At 34.2% G+C, this 25448-nt stretch overlaps 1 protein-coding gene across 6 annotated transcripts; it reads left to right on the top strand.

The window, feature by feature from the left end:
• Positions 1-1668: 1668 nt before the first annotated feature.
• On the top strand, positions 1669-25448 carry LOC18594698 (putative LRR receptor-like serine/threonine-protein kinase At1g56130). 6 transcript variants are annotated; one of them, XM_088808115.1, is made up of 24 exons: positions 4982-5316; positions 5873-6065; positions 6803-6874; positions 7112-7183; positions 7280-7351; positions 7653-7724; positions 9536-9607; positions 9722-9793; positions 9920-9991; positions 10074-10142; positions 10245-10316; positions 10883-10954; positions 11066-11131; positions 11901-11966; positions 12174-12218; positions 13189-13253; positions 20847-21223; positions 21797-21995; positions 22068-22226; positions 22523-22641; positions 23204-23414; positions 23512-23743; positions 23856-24006; positions 24488-24763. In XM_088808115.1, exons 1-24 carry the CDS (start codon positions 5196-5198, stop codon positions 24494-24496), a joined length of 2730 nt encoding a protein of 909 aa, XP_088664241.1. In that variant the 5' UTR covers positions 4982-5195; the 3' UTR covers positions 24497-24763. The 6 variants fall into 6 exon arrangements, with proteins under 6 accessions (XP_088664242.1, XP_088664241.1, XP_088664240.1 ...); XM_018124686.2 differs by lacking the exon at positions 24488-24763 and adding an exon at positions 24896-25448 and having other exon boundaries at positions 4994-5316; XM_018124687.2 differs by lacking the exon at positions 24488-24763 and adding an exon at positions 24896-25448 and having other exon boundaries at positions 4998-5316; positions 23515-23743.

Below are 25448 nucleotides of genomic sequence, written 5' to 3'. Positions count from 1 at the left end.
TCTCTAGCCAGACTTTAGAAATATTGTAAGCTTGGCATAAAAGTAAGCCTCTATGTAAGGCCAATAATTCCACCTTCAAAGAATGAGTGGGACCAAGATTCTCAAAAAAACCAAAAACTGAGCTTATCAGTATGATCTCAAAGATCTCCCCTGCACGCTGTATTTTGAAAATTTTTCTGATTGCTACCATTGACATTCAACTAGAATTCACCTATCAACGATTTTACCCACCTAATAATTTGGGGAGGCAAAGGCCACATTGTTGGGTATTCAAAACCCCACAGGTTAGCTATTTGGGTATCTCTTTTCCACTGCTATTGTTTCAAAAGATTCCCTTGGTGCAGTTGTCTCAATAATTTCATGGTACGCCATATTATTCTGTCAAGATATATACCTAGATTCCTGTGTTTTACATCATTTCTTTCAAACCATAAAAACCAACAAATAAAGAGAGGCAGTAATACACAAATATGACCTTGTCTAATACAGTCTCCTGAATGGTACCATGAATAGATAACTTGTATAATATTTGTAACATCTCGTACCCTCGTATAGTAGTCAATGTAACCGTCCCACTAAGACATTTCGAGACCAGAGGAGATAAGTGAAAATTTTTGAATAAAGTAATATTAAAATATTAATATTTAATCGGATGTTGGAATCAGTCTGAAGAAAGATTATATGATCAATTTAAGTGGGGGAGAAGAAGAACGAATGAATTTTGGAGATAAATGACGTAAGTGAAACCGCGTGTTTTATTAAATTAAGCTAGTGTTGGTAAATAAATATTTAAATATTATGGTAATATCGCGTTGAAATGTAATTTTGATATTTTGATTGTATACGTATAAAGGAATAAAGATAAAAAGAAATGACAATTTTAAAACGTGTCGGAAGGATTACATTATAAAAAAAAAAGTTTGAAAAGTTATACGGTAAATAAAGAAAAATTAAGGATTACATGTAATTTTAATATTTAGAGGTTAATGAGATATTATTGAATGATATGGTGGCATTAAAAAAAATATATATATGTGAAATGATATGTAAATTAAATGGATGGGACAAATAAAGAAAGAAAACTAAGGAGATAAAGAGAAAAAAAAAAGAAAGAATGGAGGTGACATATGGGAATGATGCCTTAAAAGGTTGGCCATGAGCTTTAAAACATAAATAGATGAGGAAAAGGGCATGGGTTCATGGGCTAGCCGCCCATGTGACCAAATGGAGAGAAGGGTAAGATTAAATAATAAAGAATAAAGAAAGTAAAAAAATGAAACGAAGGTGGTAGTGGCCGGCTAAATTGGTGAGTAAAGTGAGATAAAAGAGATGAAAGGGAAAAAGAAAGAAAAGTAAGGAAAGAAAGAGAAGGAATGATGGAGGGGCCAGCCAAAAGAAATAAAAGAAGAAGAAAAAGAAAGAGAGAGAGGAAGAATAACGTGTCAGAGGAGAAGGAAGGGAGAAAAGAAAAAGAAACAGAAGAAGAAAAGGAAAGTGACCAGCGGTAAGAGAGAGTAGAGAGGAAGCCGGCTCAGGGGAGAGAAACAAAGAGTTGGTGTTGCCGGTTTAAGGAGAAAAAGAAAAGGTTGAGCTGCTGTCGGTTTAAGGAGGAAAAGAGTTGATTTTTTTTAGAGAGGAATAAGAGGCTTTGTGTTGCTGGTTTGTGAGGGAAAGGAAGGGTGGTTGCAGCCAGCATAAGGGGGAAGAAAGGAGAAAGATGGAGAAGAAAAAAAAAATGGTAAGTTAATATTACATTTTAAGGATTATGCGTAGTTTAATATGGTGCATATTTTGGATGAAAAATATGCAATTTGGATAAGGAATTTTTAATTAAGCTGCTATCCATACTTGTATGTGATTAAGTATATTTGGTTTAAATTGTTGTTAAGAAAGTTTATCGTAGAGACGTGTCGGACGAAGTACATGACTAGCAAATAGGAATAATTATTACACGTACAAACCAATAGCGACGTAGTAATCTCGTTATTGTGAGGTGAGTAGGGGGTGTCAATTTTAAAAATTTTCATAAATATATACCTATACGTATGATTTATTTTAAACGCGAAAATTGTGGATAGCATATGCTGGTAACAATCTTAGGAAATTGTGGTTGCAAATTATGTTTAGAAATCATTTGGAATATATATATGTATAAATTATATGTAAAGTGTTTTAAAAATCGGGAAACAAGCCCTTTACATTGTTTTACGCCGAAATGTGACTTATATATTTGTGCAGTGTGCATTCATAATTATATTGCTTATTCACCTTGTAAATCACTATTTGAAATTCATGCATAAATTTTATTTTGAGAAAATGATAAATTTTATAATACCCAATATTTGACGCTTTGAAAATAATTAGGCACGAATTTTCAAAGATGCAATGTAAATTTTTTTTTTTAAAAAAATGTTTTGGACAAACCGAGATGTGACATTCCTTCAAATTACAACAAAGGCATTTAGAAGCAAGCTGGATGCCTTTATATTTCATTCAGATCTCCATCGGTATCCAATTATTGATCGTTCTCCATAAGAAGAAAGGAATCGTTAGTGGTATACTTTTATGCTAAATAAGCTTTACCCAAGAAGTTGGTAGGTTGTCCATGCCAGATTACTTTCCATGCACTTTTGGTAGTAAAATCACCATTAGATATAGGACCAGTAAGCTGTATCATCCTTGGTTTTATCAAAAGGAGTCCTCATAATTTCCTTAGCGATAACATTTGAAACTACCATTCTCAATTTCTTTATATCCCAATTATTTCCATTATAAAAGTAATTAACTTTAGCCATTGAATGAAGAAATGAAGGAAAAGAATTTACTAACGGTTGATCTCTTATCCAACAGTCATGCCAAAAGAACAACTCTCCTTTACCTATCTACTACCTGATATTTGGTTCAGTGAAAGTTCTGCCATCAACCATTCTTTTAGTTTGTGGGTTACAGTATGAGGTATTTGACAGCACAATATTTTGTTCTCATGAATTATGTCCAAATACTGTTACAAGTTTGGAACCGCGACCATAGTTTTGATGTAAAGGCCTCAAAGACGTCCTTTAAGCTTCTGATATCTCAACCACCTTCTGAAAATGGAATAGTAATTTTTTGCCAGCTTGCCCAATGGATCCGTTTACACTCTATAGATCTTCCTCAAAGAAAACTGTTAAAAAGCCTCTTGATTTTTTCAATCACGCTCACTAGAGGCTTAAGAACTTGTAAGAGTTAAGTTGGCAATGAAGAGGTAAATTGGCAATGAAGAAAGAACACTCCATAGTAAAGTAATTCAGCCATTAAGGGGGAGGATCTTATTTACCCATCTTGAAATACGGTCACGTATTTTATTAATAAGTGAATCAAATAAGAGTACCTTATTCGCACCTTTGTACAGCGGAGCACCTAAATAAATAATCAATAATGTTTTATGTGTAAATCCTATAGTTTGTGAAATAATATGTTTCCTTGAAGCTTCAAGATTATTAGCTGTAATAAAACAACTCTTTTGATGGCTCACTTGCTGTTTGAAAATTTGCTTGTACTCCTGTAAAAATTCAAAAATCTTCTACAAAGTTGAATGGCTTCCATTAGTAAAAATCATCACATCGTCAGCAAATGCAAAGTGGCTAATATTCATACTACAACCAAACTGATAATGTAGTGATTTATACTAAGCAAAAAGATGATTGATGCCTCGTGATAAGTATTCAGCTGTTAAAATAAATAAGAGTGGCGAAATAGAGTCATCTTGTCTAAACCCCCTTGCTGACTTAAAATAGCCAACTAACTACCCATTAATCAACAAGGACAACTAGCAATTTGAGATGCATCTCCTCATCATACCAATCCAATGATCATTAAAACCAAGATTTTCCATCACCAAGTATAAAAAATCCCAATGCAACTGGTGATAAGCTATCATCATATCTAATTGTTAAACAACATTTCCTCCTCTCGATTTATAGTCAAGTTTGCCAATCAACTCTTGTGCTAGCAAAATGTTATCACTAATGAGCTTGCCACTAACAAAATCACTTTAATTGTAAAAAATAATTGCATAAAGAAATTTGGATAACCTGTTAGCAAAAAATTTAGTGACTATCTTATTAAAGACAGTACACAAACTAATTTACTCCTCCTTTTCTTACAAGTATGGCATAATTATTTTTGGTATAATATCTAAAAGAGTTTATGAGTTATTTAGAAAAATTTAAGTAAATTTTTATACTTTTATTGCTTTCAATTAAATCCTTATAGTTTTATTTTGAGCTAAATAAATTTTTATGACTAATGGTTAGCTAACTGTTATTAGTTAAAATATCACTTGTCATTTTATGCCTCTTGAAATATTGTTATGTAGTAATAGATGATGATGCGACATATTGATGTAATATGATGATATGGTTATAATTTTTTACTATTTACGTCAACGTCATTTCAACACCACATAAGAATAAAATGATATGTGCTAATTTAACTAATTGTAATTAATAAATTATTAATTATAAAAGTTTATTTGATTTAAAATAAAAATATAAAAATCTAATTGAACATAAGAGAAGACTAATAATTTATTTAAATTTTTTTAAATAATCGAGAGACTTTTCAAGTTTTATATCATTTTTCTAAAATAACATGTTTTGTAAAAGACTAGAATAAGTAAACCTTGCTATTAACATAACAAAATCTTTTTAGTAAAATTTAAACAAGAGTGCGAGTGATGCATTAAGGTTAGAGTCCAAGATTTTATTTTTGAAAACTTGAATTCCAATTTGAAATCAACTTAATGAGATTTATGGAAAAAAGGAAACTATTTCTTGTCATATATATAGCTCACCATCAATGTATATTAAAAGAAAATGACTTTTAACAAGTTAAAAAATTGAAAACGTTATACGCACGAATGAAGATTTATCCAAAAAGAGAATTTTCCATTGGATACCAAACCATTTGTGATCGTTGGTGTAATGTCCATGACATGCATGTGCGTCTGTCGTCTGAAATGTGATTGGCTGGTGTGAGCCAAGCCTTTCGTTAACTTGAACGGTAGTCAGACTTTATGAGTTGTTTCCATGAGCAGGCTTTTTCATGCTTTTCTCTGCTTATTAAATATTGGGCTGGACTCAGCAACGCGGTAGTTCTTCTCATACAACTTTTTCATTGAACATTAATGAAGCAGAAAAATAATTGGTGAACAAATGATGCATCGAGTGATGAGATCACCTCAACATTTGGCTTTGGGTTGTTTCTATGCTCTGTGCATCATAGGTGCAGCTCAAGCTCAGAATCAATCTCAGCCTCCTACTGATCCTGCTGAAGGTATTTACTTCTTCTGTTGCTGCTTCTCTCTTCCAGCGTTTCTAGTACTTCATCCATGAATACTGTAAGCAAAGAGCAAGCTCCCATGATAAGAAAACATCAAACAGCAAACTCCATGCCTAACTAAAAAAATAAAAAAAAACAAAAACCATTTATTTGCCTATGTAACAAAATTTGTTCCAAATTTTTATAATTAATTAGAATTTTTGACAAGTATTAGTGCCCATTTATTTGCCTATTTTTCATTTTTGAAATTTCCAGAGTTACCCTTTTTTTAACAGTTAGTATTTTTTTATTTTATATCTAAAATTAATTTTTGTGATTTTTTTTTTTACTTTTTAATATTATAAGTCATAAAACATTAATTTGAAAAGAAAAATTAAAATTTAAATATAGAACATATTAAAATCAATTAAAAGTTTCTTATAGCGACCCATGAACAATAATAATAATTGAAAGTGAGGGGCCTCGCAACCTGTTGTAAGCTTTTGGTTTTGCCCAAGTTTTCTGTAATTTTTCTGTAATTGGAAGTAAACACGGTAAAATTGGAATGCAGTACGAGCTTTGAACTCAATATTCCAAAAATGGGGAATTTCAGCGAGACGAAACCAATGGAACATAAGCGGCGACCCATGCAGCGGAGCTGCCCTCGACTCTGACTCTACAGACATTAATAACGATGATTACAACCCTTTCGTCAAATGTAACTGTTCTTTCAACAATGGCTCTACTTGCCACATCACCCATCTGTATGTATCCTTTTCTTTTTTTCAACTGGCTTCCTTGTTTCATTTGGGTGCTGTCAGCCGATGTTGTTAACAGAAAATGCAAAGAATCCGTTTGACATTATGTCTGAATGGTGATTGCTCGAGTGCAAAAAGCCTCGGACGGTGCTTGCATTGATGCTAAAATTGCCTGCTTGCTATTGGTTCCATTTAGAAAATGTAGTTTCTTTCCTTTTCTTTTTCTTTTTCTTTTTTTTTTTAATTTAGCTATGGAAGCAAATTATCTGCCTAGGATATGCTTGAACTTCCAATTAAATTCTGAGGGAGAGATAACATTTTTGAAGTGGTAGAGAGTTTTTTTTTTTTTGGCTCCAATCCCATTGACTTTAATACGTATAAAATAAAAGAAAAAGATAATTTTATTAAATGTGATGCACTTTCGAGTTGCCTTCTATTCTTTTTCAACAGAGGAACTGAGTAATGCATGCAATGGTTGGGTTTTGTGCCATTCTAATCAAGGATTATTAGTGGGTATTTGTATATTTATTTTTCCAAAAAGACACTCAAATTTCTGTTACTACAAATAAAGAAACTGAGCGCTTGACTCTAATTCATGTTTGAAGAATGTTCTTATCATGTAATACTTAATTGTTAGTATTATTATGTAATGATGATGAGAGTTTAATATCTGAATTTTTGGACTGATGTATTTGAAAAAGCTTCATTTCATATGTTCTTATTCCAGATAACTTTTTTTACAGGAAAGTTTTTGCGCTGAATGTCGTGGGTCCGATTCCAGATGAGATTTGGACTTTGACTTTTCTTACCAATCTGTATGATTTCCATTTACACGTGTATATACTTAGAATTCTATAGTTTTAATGATTACATACTTTGATATCTCTGCTAAGATCAAGCTGCTGCCAAACGTGAAATGTGAATTATGTTGCATGACTTTAGCTATACTGTTACCATCCAGCACAAGCAGGATAGTTTCTCGCGATGGATTGGTCAAGTTTACTTCTGTTAAGAATACTGACTTCCCCCCTTCTTATCGCCTCTTCTTTCAGGAGGCTGGGCCAAAATTACTTGACGGGTCCCTTATCTGCTTCGATTGGCAATCTAACTCGAATGGAGTGGCTGTACGGCGTTGCAACTTTTATAATTTATAAATTTTCAATCTTGAGTTATTTTTATTCATCTTTTCTGTTCTGATATGTAATCTTTGTGTTGAATAGGGCCCTTGGCCATAATGCATTATCAGGGGAGCTTCCAAAGGAAATTGGATTGCTTACTGATTTAAGATTCTTGTAAGCTAATCTCATTCTTCTGTATAATTTATTTAGCACCTTGTTTTTTCAACTCTCTATGGTTGCATGATGGTCATCATCTCCAACTGAAGGTTTCTTCTTTAGTTTTGCAATATATATATATATATATAATGTTTCCAATGATAGGATTTGTTTACTTAAGATTGTTGTTCCTTGACTTCCCTTTTTGTTCCTCATATATCGGGTTGCCTTCTCGTATTTGTTGAACTGATTTCTACTAAAGCAAACAAAGTGCTTGAGATGTATAATCTATTTATTTATGTACTTCTTCATATGGCAGGGCCATTGGAACTAATAACTTCTCGGGTCCTTTGCCATCGGAGATTGGCAACTGCTCAATGCTAGAACAACTGTAAGTTCTTGTACAATGTTGGACATTCCTTCCATTTTCAGTGCAGATTCTGTAAGCTTTGATAGGAAAAAGTTACTATCTTGGAAATGGATCTATAACATATAAAAAACTAGTATTTAATTAACAAGGCAAGAATAGTAGCCAACCTAAACAGTATGAAAGAGAACAACTTACATAGAGACATGCTGGTGACAATTATTTAAAATTACTTAGAGTTTTGATGAATCACATGATATATTTATTATTTTATTGCTGAAAAGACATAAGATGTTTGTAATCCAAATAGAAATTTAAATTTAGGGCTTAGGCTAGTCTAAAACATTGACATGTTATACTTTTGTCTAGTTCTTGGCTTCCAGTCTATTCGTATACGCAACCTCCATTAATTTTAAGAATTTTTAGAATATTTGGGTATTTATTTTGAAGTAGGAAGATGGTGAAAAATTAAATATTGGGTGATTTAAAATTATAGTAATTACTTTTGAAGATCAATCACTGGGACATCATTGCCATAGGATACATTGATCCTTCAATGTACAGGAATTATGATGTTATGGACAATTGAAGTGAGGTTCCAGAACTGAACAATCGTTTGTTGGGAACCAATGGGATCTTTGCTTAGGCTTCTGAACAAACTATGAGGAAAACCAAGTTGGCTTTGAAAGAACATCTAGTTTTAATAGATCATGGTCATGTTATAACTGAGAAAATAGGCACAAGCAAACAATTACTCAAAATAAAGTTGTGGAAACAGGAACAAGACAATAGTTACATGAAGGAATATATGTAAAAAGCCTAACAAGCCAAAAACATTACTAAACAAAGACTCACTTTTGTGCAAAACCTTGCAGAAAGTGATTTACTGGTTCAATTCTTCAAAATCTTTCTAAAGAAATTTGCATCTGCTTCTGACAGCTAAGGCTCTCTTTTATGCTGTATTTAATTAGCTGGGATATTGAAACTATCTAGAAGAAAGTAATTCAGGAAAGATATTTGTGTCCACATAGCGTCAATTGATAACTGACAGTGGCACCTTTCTTTTATATAGACAATCATTATATGTTGCCTTCTGACAGCTAAGGCTCTCTTTTATGCTGTATTTAATTAGCTGGGATATTGAAACTATCTAGAAGAAAGTAACTCAGGAAAGATATTTGTGTCCACATAGCGTTAATTGATAAATGACGGCAGCACCTTTCTTTTATATAGACAATCATTATATATTGCCATACCATTTAGTAGGCTATGAGTATGTTTGACCTTATTGGTGGCTAGACTTTTGCTTAATGACTACTCTAAGCCTTTTAAGTTCTCTAAGATTTTGTATTCTGTGAGGTACTGCAATGATTCTTGTCCTATGTGTATAATGGCTTAAATAATAGAAGAAGTTATTGCTATTATGAATTGTATATTTCAAAAATTAAACACATCACGGATATTAAAATAACAGTTTGTAATGCATGTTTAGATTTTTTTTTTTGTAACTGCTGTAAACCTTGACGACCTTAAATCTCTTTATTTTTTGTTGATCCTGTCTGTTAGGAAGGACCAGATGATAGATTTCTCTATCAATTTACATGTTTGACTATGAAGTCTCTGGAGTTTCTAGGATGTTCTATGCTTGAAGTATCATGTATCAAAACTTGCAGTTAGTTCTTATAAGATTCTGTTATTTATCTTCTTTTGTAGTGTCTGTGTACCTTTCTGAAGTTTGATACTTATGATTTATGATCAATTACATTTCTGCGTTTTTTCTTGATAAAAAATATTAAAGACAATCAGAAATGATGGAACCTTGTTTATTTTGGCAGTTATTTTGATAGTTCCGGTGTAACTGGTGAGATTCCTTCAACATTCACTAATCTGCAGAACCTGCTAGCAGTGTAAGAATGTTTTTGATGCTTTTTTCTTTCTAGAAACTTTCAAACACATATGCTTTGTTGGAAGAAAGGAGTATATTCATGAAAATTTTGAAGCAATACTTCAATTTGTTTCAGGTCGGCATCGGACACAGAACTTACAGGGAGGATACCTGACTTTATAGGGAATTGGTCAAAGCTTCGTGTTTTGTATGGTTTATTTTCTTCATGTGATTCTAAACTCTTTTTTGAATGAGAGCAGAGGAAAATGATAGCTATTTGTGTTATTGCTATCACTGCACAATTTATAATGTTCAATCTATTATTTGATTGTAGGAGATTTCAAGGAAACTCTTTTGAAGGTTCAATGCCTTCAACATTTTCCAATCTTACTTCACTGACAGAGTTGTGAGTGGCTACATCTTTTCTGTAACTTTGCTAATATGTTGAAGGTCTGTGATGCCAACAATCCAATGTTATGCAATTATAGGAGGATAAGCGGTTTATCTAATGGAAGTTCTCTATCATTTATGAAGGAGATGAAGTCCTTAAATATCTTGTAAGCTATCTCAGTTCCAGTTTACGATTCAATTTGTTCCTTATTCTCTCCTGTTGTCCAATAGCTTAGTTACATTGTCTCAAGAAAGGATATTTCGTGCAGAGAACTAAGGAACAATAATATTTCTGATACAATTCCATCCACTTTTGGAGAATACCAGAGTTTGAGGCAGCTGTAAGTTATTCTCCTGAGCAGTTGTTTCCTTAGTTACAATTCAGAATTCTGTCAAGGCAGTTTCTGAGTGAGTTGGACCTGAAAGCAGTCAATTGACCACTTGATTGGTCCGTCTAACCTGATGGTCAGATATTTTATGAGCCCTATATAAAGTTTATTAAGTATATTTAAATGATACTACTTAGCTGGTTGGTTGGTGTGCTTGTAAACAAAACCCATTTTATTTAAAATCGGTTTAGCAATCATTTTACACAAAATCTAAAGTTAATTGTTTTCTTGTGTGCGCGCGTGTTTGTACCAAATGTATGTGTCTGCATCTACATATACGTATATGTGTATGTCTGTGTGCATACATGTGTGTAGAGTATAAATATATATGTATGTATGTATGTACATATGAAAATGTTTTTGCAGGGTCCAAGGTGGTTGTGTTTTGCTGGATTTGTATGAAAGTTTGCAAGCCTATACTTTGCATAAATAGAGTTGTTTCTTTTATTACCTTTTTCCTTTTGCTTACTAGTTGAACTTGTTCTTGTAATTGTTTAATTATTATTATTGTTATCTAGGGATTTAAGCTTCAACAATATAACTGGACAGATCCCAGACTCGCTTTTCAGTTTGAGTTCACTCAATCATTTGTAAGATGCAAAATTTAATAAATAGCTTCACATACCTGCTGATTTTTTTTCTTTAATATACCTGCTGATTTAAATATGAAAGTATAGCAAATTTTGATCTTTTTATTTCAGGTTTCTTGGAAATAATAAGTTACATGGCTCCCTTCCTGCACAAAAGAGTTCATCTCTTCGCACTATGTAAGAGCAACTTATGTCTTGTCACTCGATGTGATCATAATATACTAAGAAACAAACTAATTTGGGCTAACAGTATATTCCCAGTCAATATCTTTTAGTTTTTTCAATCCAAGGGACATTTCGAGCTTCAATCTCTTCTTCAAATTATTGCTGCAATGGCTTTATCTTTGTCCTGAAAGAACCTTAGGACCCAGCTGATAAAGTTCTGTGTGGGACGAAAGATATATATATATATATATATATGTATGTATATATGTATATGTATTTATATGTATATGTATATATACCACTTTGTGGAAAAAAAAATAATTCAATGTGGCATCTGTGCAATAGAAAATTTAGATGTGCTGTTGAATTTGTATGAAGCTTGATGTGTATGTGGCTGTTTACTATTTCTTTTACTTATTTAAGTCTCTTAGTGGTTCTTCAATGCAAAAGGAATATGATTTATCTGAAACGGATGTTGTATTTAGACCTATTTCTGTTAGGAAATCATATATGTTACTGAGTTAGACATCTGAAGTTAGAGATGAAGGCACATTCATCATGCCATAGCCTTTGAAAGACCTATTGCTGCTGTTTTGTTTTACCTTACAAACTAGAGACCATATGTCTATCTAAGGTGCAACACCAACTAGCTTTGATATTTGTGGGGAAACATAGAGGTGTAGAAGTTTTGGATGGTGTTAACAACTTGCATGGGCTGATGTGATTTGACTAGTGCTTAATTCTCTGAATATGTGCCATTCTAAACGCACAACCCTTGCAGAGATGTGTCGTACAACAATTTAGCTGGGAGCTTTCCTTCTTGGGTCAACGAACCAAATTTGTCAATGTAAGTCTCTTATAGGTTCATAATTGCACATATGCAATATGATCAATGTATATATTTACACACTCTGCCAAAGATATTGTCTTCTGCTAGCTTTTGAGTATTGTATGTTCAATATTATAGAAAATCTCAAATCTGTAAAATTGGTTTTCATTCTATGTACACTTAATATTGAAATTGACTGCTTTCTTTATGGTGTATAATATGCAGTAATTTAGTTGCCAACAACTTCACAATAGGACAGTCAAATGGCAGGTGATTCTTAGTGCTATCTTCACTTATTTATGATTGAACATGTGAAGTTGACTTAAAATGTATTTGCTCTCTCTCTAATCAGAATATTAATGTTCTTACTTGTATGTTGGTCATTTGCCCTTGTTAAGTTGCTGATCATGGGCCACAAATGAGCTATAAGTGATACTGTAGTTTTCTTTTGATAAGTTATTAGCAATATCTATGAGGTTTGGAACATGATAATAAGCTGTTCAATGCTTAAAATTATCCTTTGTTTCTGTCCACTTTCTGAATCTTGTATTATGATGCTGTATAATGAATAATAAGTAAATATATACTTTTATATCTGGAGAATAAAACTGGCTCCTTCCCTGTTGTCACTCTTGAAGAAGAAGGGAAAACGAACAGCAGCTGATTGCATTTTTATACAGACTCCATGATGCAGCATGGAAAGAAGTTGCTTGACTTAAAGATTTTATTTTGTAATGTTATGCTTTATGAGCTTAATTGTACCCTTTATAGATTTGGGTTATAGGCTGTTTTATAGTAATTATTTTTGCTTATTTATCAAGAATTGCATTTTTACATTTATGTTTGTTATTCATGTTTTATCAGGGTTTAGGATATAGCCTATAGATATCTATGTTCTTTTTAGTTTCTAGAATGCTTTGATTGTGAGGTATTGAGCTTTTGGATTATCAATTATTGAGTATTGAGATTTTCTTCCTCTATTAATTTTTTCTTGTTTTCTTTCCCTTACTCTTCTGTTTCTCCCCAATTTCCCCTGTTTCTCTCTAATTTATTTTGTCTCTCTCTGATTCTATTATCTGTCTCTTTTCCCCTCCTTGTTCTGCATAACTCTATTTAAGAATTTAAAAGGTTTAAGTCAGCTTACATAGCCTTATTGAGATTTAGATGGTCAAACATCATCAAACATTGCTAAGCGTGTAATCATCATCCTTATGCAACTCCATTGCTCTTCTATTTTCAGTGTTTTGCCATCAGGATTGAACTGCCTTCAGCGGAATTTTCCTTGCAAAGGAGGACGTGGAACCTGTAAGTGTAGTTAAAACTTTCCCTTCTTTGTGAGAAACAAATAGGTTGGCAGACAGAATACAGGGACCTTCCTGAGTTCACTGCATGCGTTATTGGCAAAAATGAATTGAAAATTTTGTTGCTAGATCAAGTACTTCCATGTAATTCTCAATGATTGTGGATGAGTTAAGTTAGATGCAAAGAACTGGAAATTATACACTCCCAAGAAATATCTATTTGGAAAAAGGGAAATATTAAATTGATGGAATGATGACATTGTACAATTGATCTATCCTTGTGATTCATAAACTTGTCAAATTCCCAAGGAAATTAGTTCAAATCAAAAGAAAAAACTGCAAAAAAGAAAAGCAAAAAAGAGGTTAAATATTTTGATAAAAATTTAATGCTTAATATATGCCTTTAAAAAAAAAAAAAAAAGAAAAGCTTAATATACATGATTTCCATTGTCTTACTCACCAATAATATTTATAAAAAAATCTTTAGTTATCCATCATATCTTGCAAAGATTAGCATTGATGGGGAATGAAAATTTAATAACATTATATAGAACTGGGTTCATTGCCTATTATTACCATAGGAAGTGCATAGTAGAGGAGAACAAATATTACTATATTACAACTATACTGCAATATGCAATCATCAATAATGTAAATTTTGAAAGGGGAAAAAGGAATCACAAAATGAAATTATATACTTTACTTTATTCTCTAATTATCTTCATTTGAGAAAATATAAAAATTTAAAGGGTGTCTGGAGGAATTTAATTTGCCTCCAAACCCTCTGTAAACAGGGTAGCAATCGTTACTCTCTTTCACTCTACCGTCCTCCACTTTTACCCCACCCAAAAACATGCTAGGTAGGTGGACAGGTTGCTAGAACTCAAATACCAGGTTGCAGGAGCAAGGTGAATGGCTAGTGATTAGGGCCTTTTAAGGCCTACTATTATTAAAGTAATTGGTGAAACAGAGCAGGAAGGGTTGAGAATTGCGGATTAAAGGGAAAGAGGGCTTGTTGTGAATTATTTTGGAGTGTAAAACAGTAGAAAATTTAGTTTCAGAAGAAGGCAAGAAAGATGATAAAAGAGGAAAGAGTAGAACACAAGATAGCACACTATTATCTTGTAAGGATTAAAAGTTACAAACAGGATATCGTCTACTAAAAACATGACAGATCAACTTGCACTCCATCTAAACAAATTTAGGATTCTTTAACCTAGGCAAATTAATATCTCCTATAGCTCCAAACTCCCAAATACATACAGTGTTTAAAAATCAGAACATAAATCTGCAGTCTCTTGATTTTAATAAATTCGGAGCAACCTTTATATTCCCGAGGAATAGATTGAATGGCTCTTGCACTTAAGCTTAAGTTTTAGGTGAAGTAATGAGAACTGCCAAAGATTTCTTCTGGTAACTTCCTGTTTTATGTTAAACAGAGAGACTACAGAGACACTGAGTTTAGTTTCATAAATAAAAGGGCCTTGAATGCCTCAGTAGGCAAAAAAGAAATTGGAAATGATTGCATTGAAGGTGCCCAACTCAACTTGATAAAAGGCTTTTACTTTCTCAATCCTAAATATTACATGTAAAATTGCAAATGAAACCTTCTATCTAGCTGCATTAGTTGGGAGCTGAAGAAAATTAAGGGGAGATAATGAGAAAAATGATTTGTTGTATTATATTTTATTGGAGGGAGTAGTTGTGAACTAAAGTACCTATTCTTCTAGGCCAGAATTATTTATATGGCCCCTTTAACAATTTGAGACAAACTAAAGCTACAGAACTGAGTGTTGAACCAATCATATTGTTCCATGGAGTATATTTAAGCTCCTATCTGAGATTGAAACTTAAATTTGAAATAGCTCATCCATTTAGTTATCAAATCCATAGTTAAGTGGTTTAATGAATGGGTACCCATAGGTATCCATTTATATCCTTGAACAATGACTGTAACTATTCTTTCTTTTAACACACATTTCTTTACATTTAAAACTCATTAAAATAATTTTATAACTGTCCTTGTAGGTTAGAATTTTAGGCATTTGTAGACGCTCAATAATGAAATTCCTAAAACTTACTAAAATTGTGTTTTGGCATTCCTTTACCCCCTAAACTTAAATAATCTTTTGAGGACTGTATACAGGTTACATTTTACTAATACCAATTATTTTCAGGTTGGATGCTTAACAGGGTAAAAAAGTCCAGGTTGTTTGATGACCTATTTGGTGTATGTTATTCATTGTGTTGTTTTATATTTGTTAGTCGTGGTAGGCTCGTTGGTTATGTCCTGGTTGTTTGTTGATCCATTTGGTGTGTATGTGTGTGCTTTTTTTTATCTTGGAAAGGCCCATTTGGTGTGTGTTATTTGTTGTATGTTGTCCCATATTTGTCAGTCATGCAGTAGGTTTGTCCGTTTGCGTTGTTTGTGTTGGGCATACATATAAATGCGACTGGTTTTTCTCATGTTTAAGTTTGGGATTTATTGTGACCTTATATGTAGTTCAGGTTTTTGCATTTATTGCCAATTAATTTTAGGTTGGATGTTTAATACAATTTCAATGCAGGTTGTTCCTTGACTTGATTGTTATGTTGTTTGCTGTTATTTAGGAAGAGAAAATTTCACACCTTTCATTCATAATACATCGTCTATATATATAGCTTAAATATATCTAAAAGAGAAAAAGAATAAAGAAAATAAAGAAAATAAAATCCCTATAATTATGATGATTCTCAATCTCTATAATCATGGTGATTTCTAAATCCTATAATTACATTCTTATAATTACGTTTATTAATAAAAGAATATTTGCACATTCATATTCTATAACACTCCCCCTCAAGCTGGAGTATAGATGTTAATCATGCCCAGCTTGCTACGAATATAATCAACTCGAGGTCCATTCAATGCTTTTGTGAAGATATCTCCTAGTTGGTCTTCAGTTTTAACATATCGTGTAGAGATGAACTTTTGCTAAATCTTTTCACGAACAAAATGGCAATCAATTTCAATATGCTTAGTGTGCTCATGAAACACGGGATTGGCGGCAATATGGAGAGCAGCTTGATTATCACACCATAGCTTTGCCGGCAAAGAAGACTTAAGACCAACTTCACTTAATAGTTGATACATCCATACTACCTCACACACAGTTTGTGCCATAGCTCTGTATTCTGATTCTGCACTAGACTGAGATACTACATTCTGCTTCTTACTTTTCCATGAGACCAGATTTCCTCCAACAAAAACACAACATCCCGTAGTGGATCTCCTGTCACTCTTGGGACTTGCCCAATCTGCATCTGAAAAACATTCAATATTAGTGTCTATGATTTCCATAAAATAGACCACATCTTGGAGCCTCCTTCAAAGAACATAGGATTTGTTCCAAAGCTGCCCAATGGTTAATTGTTGGAGCAGACATAAACTAACTTACAACACTAACAGAGTAAGCAATATCAGGACGAGTCACTGTAAGATAATTCAATTTTTCAACCAACTTTCTATACTTTTCAGGGTCTTCAAACAATTCACCATCTTCTTTTATAAGTTGCAAATTAGGAGTCATTGGTGCATTACACAGCTTAGCACCAAATTTTCCTATTTCAGTCAACAAGTCAAGAACATATTTTCTTTGAGACAAGAATGTACCTTTCTTACTCCTTGTCACCTCAACACCCAAAAAATACTTCAACAACCTCAAATCTTTTGTATAAAACTGGGTATGAAGAAAGGATTTGAGATATGAAATACCTGTAATGTCACTCCCAGTAATGACAATATCATCAACATACACTACTAGTAAGATTATGCCTGCCTCAGACTGTTTATAAAACACTGAGTGGTCACACTTACTCTTCTTCATCCCAAACTCTTGAATTGCCTCATTGAATTTGCCAAACCCAGCACGAGGGCTTTGTTTCAGGCCATACAAGGATTTTCGAAGATGACAGACTTTCCCATACTCCCCCTGAGCAACAAACCCAGGTGGTTGCTCCATATACACTTCCTCCTGGAGGTCACCATGAGAAAAGGCATTTTTGATATCTAATTAATGTAAAGGCCAATCATAGGTAGCCGTCATAGAGATGAGTAAACGAACAGAGGTAAGTTTAGCTATTGGAGAGAAAGTATCAGAATAATCAACACCATAAGTCTAGGGATATCCTTTAGCAACAAGATGGGCTTTAAGGCGAGCCACTGATCCATTAGGATTTACCTTTACAGCAAACACCCATTTGCACCTAATAGCTTTCTTCCCAATAGGCAAATCTACCAAATCCCAAGTACCGTTATCATCTAAAGCCACCATCTCCTCTACCATAGCAGCACGCCAGCCAGGATGGGACAAGGCTTCATGAACAGTTTTAAGAATTGAAACAGAATCCAAGGATGTAACAAATGAACTAGAAAAAGAAGACAAGTGATCATAAGAAACAAAGGATGAAATAGGGTAAGTACATTGACGTTTACCTTTGCGAAGAGCAATGGGGAGATTGAGACTAGGATCATGATCATTGGAGACTAGATCTGACAGTGAAGGGATTGGTAAAGGGCATGTGGTCTGAGCCTCTAGTCGTCTAGAATAGATGTGGGCAATAGGTGGCCAAGCAGGTGAAGGATCAGGTGCAAGAATATATGTGGTATTGACAGGATGGGTTGCAGTATAAACTAGTAGATCATCTTCCTCCCCCTGACTATCATAACTAGAAGATGAGGAAAAGAAATGAGTATTTTCTAGGAAAGTGACATCTGCGGAGACAAGATATCAGTTCAGAGTAGGAGAATAACATTTGTAACCTTTCTGAAGGTGAGAATACCCAAGGAAAACACATTTGAGAGATTTTGGATCTAATTTGTTGACTTAGGGACGAACATCATGAACAAAACATGTGCTACCAAATATCCTAGGTTCAATAGGAGACAAAGACTTGGAAGGAAAGAGGATATTATAGGGAATATCACCATGAAAGACAGAGGAAGGCATTCGATTAATCAGAAAACAAGCTGTGGAGACAGTATCAGCCCAAAACTGTTTAGGAACTTTTATATGAAAAAGAAGTGCTCGGGCTACCTCAAGGAGATGTCTATTTTTTCTCTCGGCAACTCCATTTTGAGAGGGTGTATCAATACAAGAAGATTGATGGAGAATGCCATTCTGAATCATATAGGATTGAAATTTATCGAAAAAATATTCTTTGGCATTATCACTTCGCAATGTGCGCACAGAAACATTAAATTGTGTTTTTATTTTAGCACAAAAGGCACAAAAAATGGAAAATAACTTAGAACGATTTTTCATTAAGAATAGCCAAGTGACACGAGAATAGTCATCAACAAAAGTAACAAAGTATTTCAAATCAGATTTAGACACAATAGGACAAGGACCCCAAACATCAGAATGAACTAACTCAAAAGTGGACATAACTCGTTTATTGACTCTAGAAGCTGAAGAGAGACGATGATGTTTGGCAAACTGACATGACTCACAATTCAACGAAGACACATTTTGAAATTGAGGACATAATTTTTTTAAGGAAGACAGAGAAGGATGTCCCAACCGACAATGCACCTCAAAAGGGGTCAATACACTTGAACAAGCAATGGATCTCAGCACCTGTGTGTCAAGGTAGTAGAGACCTCCAAACTCATGACCTTTACCAATAATACGCTTCGTCATAAGATCCTGAAATAGACAAAAATCGGGAAAGAATGAGATACAACAATTCAAGGCACGAGTGAGTTTACTAACAGAGATTAGATTAAAAGAAAACTTAGATAGATTTAAGACATTGGACAATGAAATTGATGAGGTTGGATTAATAGTTCCAGAACCAAGAACACAAGAGGTTGATCCATCGGCTAAAGTAACATTAGAGGAGGTTGTATGTGATTGGAAAGTGGAAAATAGATTTGAATTACTTGTCATATGGTCTGAGGCACCAGAATCAATGACCCATTTGGATGATGAGGAAATAAGACATGTAGTGGGGTTACCTAACTCAGCGATAGCTTTGATAGGAGAAGTAGTGGATTTTAATGATTCCTGGTACTGAGAGAATTGAGCAAATTCATCTGCAGAAACTAGAATAGTCTTATCAGAGGATGAAGTATTAACAATTGTAACATTTGCCGATTGACCTCATTGAGACTTATTTTGGAGTTTCTTACAAAAACGCTTTGTATGGCCCGGCTCATGACAATAATAGCACACAATTTCTCTTGACTCTTGACTACGACTATCAACATCTCGATTACAATTGCCCGTTCCCCTTCCTCTGTTACCGCTTCTATTATTCTGACGACTTACAAGAGCACTGTTATTAGTCGGAGCCAATGTCAAGCTAGAGCTTTCTGTACGAAGTACTCTCGTAAAGGTGTCATGCAGAGAGGAGATCTCAGAACCAGAAAGAACATGAGATTTGACAGTCTCAAGCTCTGCAAGGAGACTTGCAAGAAAACTCATAACCGCCATTTGCTTCCGTTGAGCCTGCTGGACCTTCACATCAGGACTAAGAGGCAACAGAACATTAAGCTCCTCATAAATTCTTTTAAAATCCATAAAATAGGCTGTGAGAGACCTATCTTGTTTCTCTGCACGATAAAATGCTTTTCATACCTCATAAATACGAGAGATATTCCCTTTACCAGAATAAAAAAAAACTAAATAATCCATCAACTTTTTAACAAACTCACAATGATTAATCAGGATAATAATCTCACCATTAATGGAATTCCAAATCTGCAGGAACAGCCGTGCGTCTTCCCTCATCCAGGTTTGCCTTGTATTATCAGTAGGAGGATCATTAGTAATATGATCATCCTTATCAATGCTTCTTAAATAGACCCGAACTGTCTTGCTGCAATCCAAATAATTGGAACCATTAAGTTTATGCTCTGTGATCTTTGTCATCACAGGAATCACATCAGCCACTACCATTGATTTTTTCTCTGGCACAGATTTTGCCATTTTGAAAACCCAACAACAAAACCTAACAAGAATACCAAACTATCTTATTGAAACCTTCCGGCGTAAAGACCAGAAGAGAAGACCGGAGTGAATCTCCGACAGATGGCCACCGTGTGGAACAAAACAAGAAACTAAAAGTGGTGTGTAAAAGAAAAAACTAAGAACTCTGTTTCAAAGGAATCAAATCTTGCCAAAATAGCTATGATACCATGTTATTTAGGAAGAGAAAGTTCCACACCTTTCATTCATAATACATTATCTATATATACAGCCTAAACATCTTTAAAATAAAAAAAATAAAAAAAATAAAATCCTTATAATTATGATGATTCTCAACTTCTATAATCGTGGTGATTTCTAATTTCTATAATTACGTTCCTTTAATTACATTTATTAATAAAAAAATATTTACACGTTCCTATTCTATAACATTTGCCATCCCTTATTTGTTGTCCACATAGTAAGCTTGGTTGTTTCGGTTGTTAGTATTGAGCTAACGCCATTGGCGGGTTTGGGGGGAGTGCTCAATAGTATGATCATAAGTGTGCCTACTATGCTAATATTTTCTTGTAAAGAACCTTTTTCAGTGTGATTGCTGAATATCTCTTTTCTTTTTGGTTTCCCAGATTCTAACTTTGCAATTAAGTGTGGTGGTCCACAGATTACATCATCTGATGGGACTCTGTTTGAGAGGGATGATGAGACTCTTGGTCCAGCATCATATTATGTGACTGACACAAATAGTTGGGCAGTCAGTAACGTTGGGTATTTCGCTGAGAGCAAAAATCCACAGTACAAAATTTCTTCATCATCTCAGTCCACAAGCACCCTAGACTCAAAACTATTCCAGACAGCACGGGTTTCTGCTTCATCACTAAGGTACTATGGATTGGGGCTTGAGAATGGAAACTACACTGTGAGGCTCCAGTTTGCAGAAATAGAAATTATGGATACAAAAAGATGGGAAAGTCTTGGGAGGCGTGTTTTTGATATATATATCCAGGTCTGTATCACACTACTGAAATCCCTAGGCTGCCCTTTAACTGTTACCTTTCAAACTGTAGTATTCATGGTCATGATGTAGAAGGTTTTCTTGATAATTAGAAGTCTTGAACTAGTGGCAACCTTTGCTGAGCATGTGAAACATATTTAATCCAAATAATTCATTACTTGAAGAATTGCTCTTAGATTCCGTGGTACTGATACTAACTCCCTAGATTTCCTACATAGGAAATTTCAGAAAATGACCACCCAAGATTTGCTCCCCTCATTTTAAATTTATTATTCTTGGCATCATACAATTCCACCCAGGTAGGAAGTTTTTTGATAAATGAGATATTGTTAGTGCGCCTAGCTGTTGCAAAGGTTTGAAGCTTTGAGCTTTGCCCTTAACAAGTCAGTTGGTACTAACTGAACAAGGCTCCCTTCGGTCTTAGGTAGGCTTATTCTAGTTTAAGAATGACGACCAGTTTTAATGTGATTAATAACTACCTTTTTGTTGCTTTTCAAAAAAAAAAAAACTTTTTTGTTAGAATAACATTCTTCTTTCTTTAATTTCTGAATTTGATTATTCCAGGGTAATCTTGTTTTGGAAGATTTTGACATACGCAAGGAGGCTGGTGGAGTTTCTAAACGAGCAGTACCAAAAGAGTTTAAGGCTCAGGTATCAGAAAATTACCTTGAAATTCATCTGTTTTGGGCTGGAAAAGGGACTTGCTGTGTACCAGCTGAAGGTAAATATGGACCATCCATTTCAGCAATCAGTGCTACCCCAGGTGAGCAATTAACAAATTTTCTTGATTTACAGCACAGTATCACAGTATTATTAACTGCAGTCTTTTAAGCAGATTTCATACCTACTGTTAATAATAACGCTCCAACAAGCAAGAAGAGTAGAACTGGTCTGATCGTGGGGATTGTTGTTGGTGTCGGAGTTGTAAGTCTTCTGTCTGTTGCAGCTTTCTGCATTTTTAGAAAAAGAAGGGCCCATAGGAAAGATGATGAAGGTAGAACTTAAAGTCTTGCTGCTGATATTTGAGTTGTTTAACTTCTTTAGTTTGAAGCTGCTTTCGGATATGAACACTTGTCCTGAGCATCCATGTGGTCCTAGTCTTCTGTCACAGTTAACAGAGGCAACATTCATTTTATAGATTTATGGGACCTTAGAAATATTTACTAAAGAACCTTTTCTTTAAGAAAAAAACTTAGGTGTATTTATTACCAACTTATAGGCTAAACAAGCGAATTTATCTTTAGACAAGCTGTTTCACAACACTAATCTGTGTTTTTCTTGAATTTGCAGAGCTCCTAGGAATAGATGCTAGACCATACACTTTCAGTTATGCTGAACTAAAAGCTGCTACAGAGGATTTCAATCCTGAAAATAAGCTTGGAGAGGGAGGATTTGGGCCAGTCTATGAGGTAATTTGTGGTTGTATCAGTAGTAAAGAGGTGGATGAATACACCGTGTTATGGGATTTTTGTCTGAAATGGAGGCATTTATCTATGCATAAAGTAGATAACGCTTCTGAATCCATGACTAATCTCAGATTGAGAATTACGTTTTATATCAATTTTACTAAGTGGAAGTAGTTCTCTCCTTTTAATTGTTAATCGATAACATATGCTCACAGGGAAGGATGAAAGCTGGGATAAGACATAGGCATTTGACACGATAAGGAATTGCAATTGACTGATCCTTTTATCCTCAATTGTTTCCATTTGAAAACCTAATTAAAGAAATTTGACACATTTGATGGTTATTCTATTACTTTTCTTTTGAGAAATTGTGTGCTCCAATGGAGGGAACATTGAGGATCGAAGTTTATTATAATTTCATTGAATCAGATTTTAGTCACTGAAATTAACAAACTGAATGAAATGAACTCTATTGTATAAAAATATTGGAGCATAGCATGATTAATTTTTGTTATTAAGTTTGTTATATTTTCATTCATTATGTTTGACTTGATTTGAACACCAGGGAAAACTTGATGATGGAAGAGTAATTGCTGTGAAGCAATTGTCGATAGCATCACGCCAAGGCAAGAGTGAGTTTGTTACAGAAATTGCCACCATATCGGCTGTGCAACACCGTAACCTTGTCAAACTATATGGATGCTGTTTCGAGGCAGATCAATGTCTCCTTGTTTATGAGTATCTGGAAAACAAGAGTCTAGATCAAATACTTTTTGGTACGTAGATAGAATATATGTAATGTTTTATGCTTTTCTCTTGAAGATGGAAAGTTTGAAACATGTTAGTATCTAGTTACATATGGCTTTCATGAAGCAGGAAAAAATTTGAACCTCAGCTGGTCTACACGTTATGATATATGCTTGGGAGTGGCACGAGGTCTGGCTTATCTTCATGAAGAATCAAGTGTCCGCATTGTGCACAGAGATGTCAAGGCCAGTAATATTTTGCTTGGTTCTAAGCTCATCCCAAAAATCTCTGATTTTGGTTTAGCCAAACTTTACGATGATAAGAAAACCCACATAAGCACCCGTGTTGCAGGGACAATGTAAGATTCTGAAGACTAGCAGCCCTCTTCTTTCTAAACAACTTTATTATTTCTCATATTTTTATGCCTCTAGTAGATTATTACTAAATGGTTGTTGTCATCACCTATGTAGTGGGTATCTTGCACCGGAGTATGCCATGCGTGGACACCTTACAGAGAAGACTGATGTGTTTGCCTTTGGTGTTGTGGCTCTAGAGATTGTTAGCGGAAGACCTAACTCTGACTCTAGCTTGGAGGAAGAGCAGATCTACCTTCTTGAATGGGTATGAATTAATTTATCATTTTAGTTATATGGTAGATTGTTAGTATATTAGTGTGCCTAGCTGTTATAGTGGTATCAACCTCTAACCTTGGCCCTAGAACCAAGACTTTGACGTGTAAATAGGTACCGACATTGCTACACTCTGGTGATGGGTGTGAATGATATTTTCTCGTATACTGATTTACATGTCAGTCCATCTCTTTTCTTTTTGCTTTTATTTTTTCCAAAGAGAGAAGTTTTAAAAAGTTTTAATTTAGTACTGCATCATCATTGGATATAGTAACTACAATTTTCTACTAGTTGCTGTTGCATTATATCAATGTTAGCCATGTGTTTGAAACTTAGCCCTGATGCTTTGACAATATACATGTATTTCACTATTGAAAATGGAATGTCAAGAAAACTCCTGTTCACATTAATGTTTGAATTCTGGACATCCCTTGGAATTGACTTATTCTCTCTCTCTCTTTCTCTCACAACAGTGCAATTGAAATGGTCTGATTGGAACCTAAGGGAATGTGACTTGCAAAGTTGTTATAGGATTAAAAAGTTTGTGACTTGCACTATGGCATATTCACTTCTCTTCTGGTACCTTAAATTGTTTAGCTTTGACAACATTTTCCTTTTGCTTTGGTGTGTGATGTTGGGTTTTCTGCCCCAATATTCTTATTCTAGGGGAAAAAGCTGAAGGGAGTGATTACTTGAATTCAAATACTAGTCATGTTCATTTAAATCTCATGTATGATTAATTAGACTTATTGACTTGTATTCATGTGACTTTATACAACTAAAAACACATTCTACACCTTTAGTCCTCTGCTTTCTGAGATTCATTTGCATTATGTCTAATTATTTTTTGTAAAATATTCTTTCGTCTTTCTGCTTATAAGGCTTGGTACCTGCATGAAAACAATCGTGAGGTTGAACTAGTGGATGGTAGTTTATCAGAATTCAACGAGGAAGAAGTGAAGTGTGTAATAGGAATAGCTCTTTTGTGCACTCAGGCATCACCAATGCGAAGGCCATCCATGTCCCGTGTGGTGGCTATGCTTTTGGGAGACGCTGAAGTGAGCAGAGTGGTTTCAAAGCCTGGATACTTAACTGACTGGAAGTTTGATGACACCAGTTTTATGAGTAATCAGGCAACTAGAGCGAGTGAAACCAGCTATGATACCTCAACAAGTGCAACCATAGTAGCTAATACAGAGAATTCACCAATGGACGTTACTAAACCTATGCTCCATAGTATCATTGGCGAGGAAAGGTGAGATTTTCTCCTTTTTGATCATTACTGTTTTGGTGTAAATCTAAACAATTCATGTAGTCTTCTTTGTAAATCATGTGTATAACTACAGAATGTGAGCTGCAAGCGGTTACTAGTTTGAATGTTTGGTTGGTTTTACAATTATTTCGGAAATAAAATTTGAAGTTTTATCCAGTTTA

The sequence above is a fragment of the Theobroma cacao genome, chromosome 7, assembly GCF_053813885.1.
Source record: "Theobroma cacao isolate CCN51 chromosome 7, ASM5381388v1, whole genome shotgun sequence".
NCBI classification, from domain to species: Eukaryota; Viridiplantae; Streptophyta; class Magnoliopsida; order Malvales; family Malvaceae; genus Theobroma; species Theobroma cacao.
Note: the sequence above shows the minus strand (reverse complement) of the source record. Positions and strands in the feature narration are given on the sequence as shown.

Excerpts from the sequence above, each read along its gene's own strand:
- LOC18594698 (XM_018124686.2), top strand. The coding sequence starts at position 5,196 with ATGATGCATCGAGTGATGAGATCACCTCAACATTTGGCTTTGGGTTGT. Across the intron at positions 9,608-9,721 it reads CTGCAGAACCTGCTAGCAGT|GTCGGCATCGGACACAGAAC; the intron begins GTAAGAATGTTT and ends AATTTGTTTCAG. Across the intron at positions 11,967-12,173 it reads AACGAACCAAATTTGTCAAT|TAATTTAGTTGCCAACAACT; the intron begins GTAAGTCTCTTA and ends TATAATATGCAG.